This window comes from Puntigrus tetrazona, chromosome 12, assembly GCF_018831695.1.
Source record: "Puntigrus tetrazona isolate hp1 chromosome 12, ASM1883169v1, whole genome shotgun sequence".
NCBI lineage: Eukaryota > Metazoa > Chordata > Actinopteri > Cypriniformes > Cyprinidae > Puntigrus > Puntigrus tetrazona.
Window position 1 is genome coordinate 4,413,729 of NC_056710.1, and position 4,240 is coordinate 4,417,968.

Consider the following 4,240-nt stretch of genomic DNA (forward strand, 5'->3'; position numbering starts at 1 on the left):
GTGAGAGGCATTGCTCACCGCTCGACCTCCCCTCTCCTCAAGAAGCCTCTCCAGCTCCTGAGGGGAGATGTCTAACCACGAATCACCTACAGGGGGCGATTGAGAGGACAACACTATTGATTCCAAGACGACAGAAACCATTTTTGTGCTCAATTGACAGTCTACATTCACTTTCAACAAAAACTGTGTAATAATTATGTAACACAAAAACTTGATATTTGATGCCAATAGGTGCAAAGCACTGAGAAAACAATAAGAGATAGAATGGTACATACTGTCCTCTGCTGGTAGATGTGCCTCTTGATTTTTTAGCTCTTCCAAACTGTAAGAGGCTTCCTCCAAGACTTTTAGCACCTCTTGACCAGGATTCTGAATGTCAGGCTTGAAAAGGAGAAGAGAAGCATTAGACACAATACTGTTGAAAAGTCATTTATGCTCAGCAAGATTGGGTTTCTTTTATATAAAAAAAAAACTATAGTAAATGCAGAAATATAATTAAAATTCAACATAAATGTTCTGTCAAATGAACCTGCAGAAATCATTCTCGTATGCGAATTTGGAGCTAAAGTAATGTCTAATTATTATATATACATATACATACTAGTACATTTACACACAGAAAAAGTAAAATAAACTTCATTCTCACCGGTGAGTGCTGGTTATAGACTGTCTGAAGAAACTCTCTGCTGATGTCATTAGGTCTTTGTATCGAATGGATCCTTCTAGTTCACTCTGGGTTTACAAAAATACATAAGCAAGAGCACACAGGCATACAAAATGAAAGAGACGTCTATGTTTTATTTTAAAAGTTTATCTCGGGCCAAGGAATTTTTGCATCATCTGCTTCGTTTGTACTGTGACCACAGAAACTCTTTCCTACCTTAAAGTAGCCGTTCTTTTTGAGACTATCTACAAAGCCTCTCCATAGTGGGTTACTGCTGACTGGAGCCTCTTTCTCTGATGAAGACTGTCCACTCTTAGAGCAAAGGATTTCAAAGCCATGGGCTAGACATGAACAGAAAATAAATACGTATGAAATCACATTTGTAAGCATATTAATAAAATCCACTGTTAAAATACTTCATCTCTGCATTGTAACAGTCAGCTTTCTCTATATGTGACCGGAGGACAAGATAACACATGACAAACTCACCAGTTTCATTCCAAGCTCGTGAGCTCTGTGTTGGGGATGAGAGCGGGCGGGAAGCGTGAAGCCGCTCCTCCGATCCGGAACAAAACTCTGTTGCTGCAGCTGTGCGTACAAGCAGCGAGTAAACTTTACCTACAGAAAAGGGGGAGGGAACAGTTTCACGGTTACTTGAAGAGTTTCCAAAACCTGCATTTCCGGGATTCGTTAATGCATGTTAAAAATCGCATTTGATTGGTACTAAATGCTTTTTCTTACTGATGTCATAACTCTAGTGTCTGAAGGAAATGCGTGGAAAGTTCGACAGGCCTGGAGGTCAACAGGGTCGCGCAGGTAGAAAGCAGACACAGCGGGGGCTATAAGGTCAGGTCTCCGAGACAACACCGCGGCAATGCCCGCGGGCACGTAACAGTGAGCGCGGTGGAAATTCTGCTGGATTTTATCTGGATAACTGCACACGTATACAAACCATAAGTACAGCCTGAAACAAACCTACAGAACTGAAATAGAAACAATATGATCATTCTCACCCGTTCAGCCTCCTGGCTAGAGCGGAGCGTATGGGTGGTTTGGCTAAACAGCTCTCAGCGTGTGAACGCAGCACCTCTAGAGCCTGACCCACGGCAGGCACCGAGTCTCTGGGCCAGCCAACCTCTCCAGCACGCGTGCACCTGGGTAATATATGAAGCTCACCATGGTACAGGAACACCTGAGAAAGACAACAACAGAAAGAAAGAGTGAACAGCCAATGGAAACTGTATATATGGATGATAACATCCAAAAACTGTGGAGATATCAATGCTGGCATTGAATTCACTATAGCATGGTACTAACAGTATAAGATCTCCTTATTACTTTGTAGAGGTATGGAATTCAAAATTGTGATTAAAGTGTAATATATCATCTCAATATTTCAGAAAACTGAAGCATCAATAACACTGCTTAATGACAGAGACGGTTTCTTAATGCAATGACCATTTTACATAATACTGGAGTCATACCGTTTTTTTCTTCACAGCTTCTTCAAACGCTTTTAAACTAAATAATTTGAATATTGGATGTTACTCGAGTTCAACTAACGGTTTCACATCACAGCAAAAGATATGAGACAAATCAGATAGCTGCTATTTCAAAAAGATTGCCATACTTACACTTGAAGGAGTACCACGGTATTGCTATATGATAATAATACGGTATTACATATTTCCAGTACTAACCCTGTTTTCACTGCTGTCAGGGTCCAGCCACTTTGGCAGGTGTTCGGCTGCTTCAATCAGGATAAACTGTCCATCGTTATCGTAGAGAACAGCGGCTACATCACTAAAAGTGCGTGTGATGTGTTTGAGCAGGTAAACGATGAACCATTCGTCCTCCACATTATCACCGAACTGGGTAACGCCGCCCAGGTGCGCAGGCACATCTCCTATGGAGTGAAAAAGAAGATAGTTTTTGGTAACTTCTGTCACATGTACACTCTCTAGAACTGCAAAACCGATGCAGATACGGATACCTTTCTCGGGGTGGTATCTTAGGTTGAAGGCTTGATGTTGCCAGATGTACTGCACCAGAAGAGGGGCGATCTCAGCGACGATGTTTCGCAGGATCTCCTGGAGGGATCTTTCATTGGCTTCTTCGTCTGATTGGTCAGGGTGAACCAGAAAAAGCTGATACTGGACAGCGTCTTCAGGGATAGAAGGTCTTTTTAAAAAATCCATATTCATGGCTCATTATAACCTGAAAGCTGGAAGGGAGCAGCACAGGTCATGTCACTAGAGATTCCTGAAACGTGCTTATCGAGCGCTGTAACTTAATTACATTGTGGAAATTATGCAGAATTATGTGAAATGTGTTAAGTCAGATAACAGTCTAGAAATTACCTGTCGGGTTTTATTTAGCGATCGCTTGATCAGAAAACGCGTGATAATGTCGGTCATGTGGACACCTTAACATGTTTTGGAACTTAAGCTCGCGGTATTTTCCTTAAACGCCCCGGAAGTGTCGTAGTTAAGCATGCAAGTCCTCTCTTCAAAATAAGGGTCATTTTGAGCTATTTGACGATGAGCTATACATATTACAGTTTTATAAAAGATACAATTTATATAAAATGTATTATTATAAAACACAATAACTATAGGGAAAATGCTGAAATGATATGGAAACACACCGCTGAAGAGCAATAAAAAATACTTTTATTAATAAGAGATGCATTCAATTGGTCAAACGTGATGGAAAATACATTTGTAAAGTTAAATAAACGCTGTTCTTTTGAACTATACAGTCATCAAATATTTCTGAAAATATATATCACATCCACAAAAATTTTAAGCGGCACAGCTGTTTTCAAGATCAGCACATTAGAACGATTTCTGAAGGATTGTGTCACACTTATAACTAAAGTAATGACTGCTGAAATTCTGCTTTGCTTTACTTTAAAATATATTCATATTTCATATTCATATTTATATTCATATTTCACAATGCTGTTTTTACTGCATTTTCATAATAAATGCAGACTTAGTAAGCGCAAGAGACCATGAGAAAACCCTAAACCCAAAACTTCGGATCGAAGATTATATACAAATACAATTAATACCTTATAGAATAATGATACAGAAAAATACAGATAAGCCCACATTAGAAGAGATCGGCCTGCTTCTTTGGTTGTCTGGTTGCTTAGTCAGTAACTTTCAGATTAATAGCTATGGAAATATTATATATCAAAGCCTCAAACAAACATAAAAGGTTTTGAGAAAANCAGTCAGATGACTCAGTCTTTGTTTGACACATCCATTATGTCTTCAGTTCATCTGTTCCCCTGTGTGTTGATGTGGCTGTTTAAACCATTTAAGCACATTATTTAATTCATCTCAGGGTTTAAACAAGTCCATTAGCTGGGTCGCCTGGTCTTAGAAAAGCAGCCCCAGGTGTGCATTAGTGCATGCATTAGAGAGAAACCTGCACCTGTGTTCGCAAGTCTCCCGATGACGATAGAGCAGTACTATTTTATTTTAGAAGAGCTGTATAAAAGAGACCATGAACAACACACTTCATCTAGAACAAAGACAACAGGTAAGAGACCCTTTACTCTCAAAA

General features: G+C 39.7%; 1 protein-coding gene across 1 annotated transcript in view; it reads right to left on the minus strand.

Annotated features, from left to right (window-relative positions):
- The window catches only part of LOC122355055 (protein ecdysoneless homolog), a 4,325-nt gene extending 1,156 nt beyond the window's left edge, over window positions 1–3,169 (minus strand). The window contains 11 exon segments of the mRNA XM_043253007.1: window positions 1–21; window positions 24–86; window positions 276–382; window positions 647–732; window positions 881–1,005; window positions 1,150–1,282; window positions 1,406–1,598; window positions 1,678–1,856; window positions 2,365–2,570; window positions 2,658–2,888; window positions 3,025–3,169. The exon segment at window positions 1–21 is cut by the window's left edge and continues 162 nt beyond it. Coding sequence (XP_043108942.1) covers window positions 1–21; window positions 24–86; window positions 276–382; window positions 647–732; window positions 881–1,005; window positions 1,150–1,282; window positions 1,406–1,598; window positions 1,678–1,856; window positions 2,365–2,570; window positions 2,658–2,868 — 1,324 coding nt within the window. The 5' untranslated portion in view covers window positions 2,869–2,888; window positions 3,025–3,169.
- Between the last annotated feature and the right edge of the window lie 1,071 nt (window positions 3,170–4,240).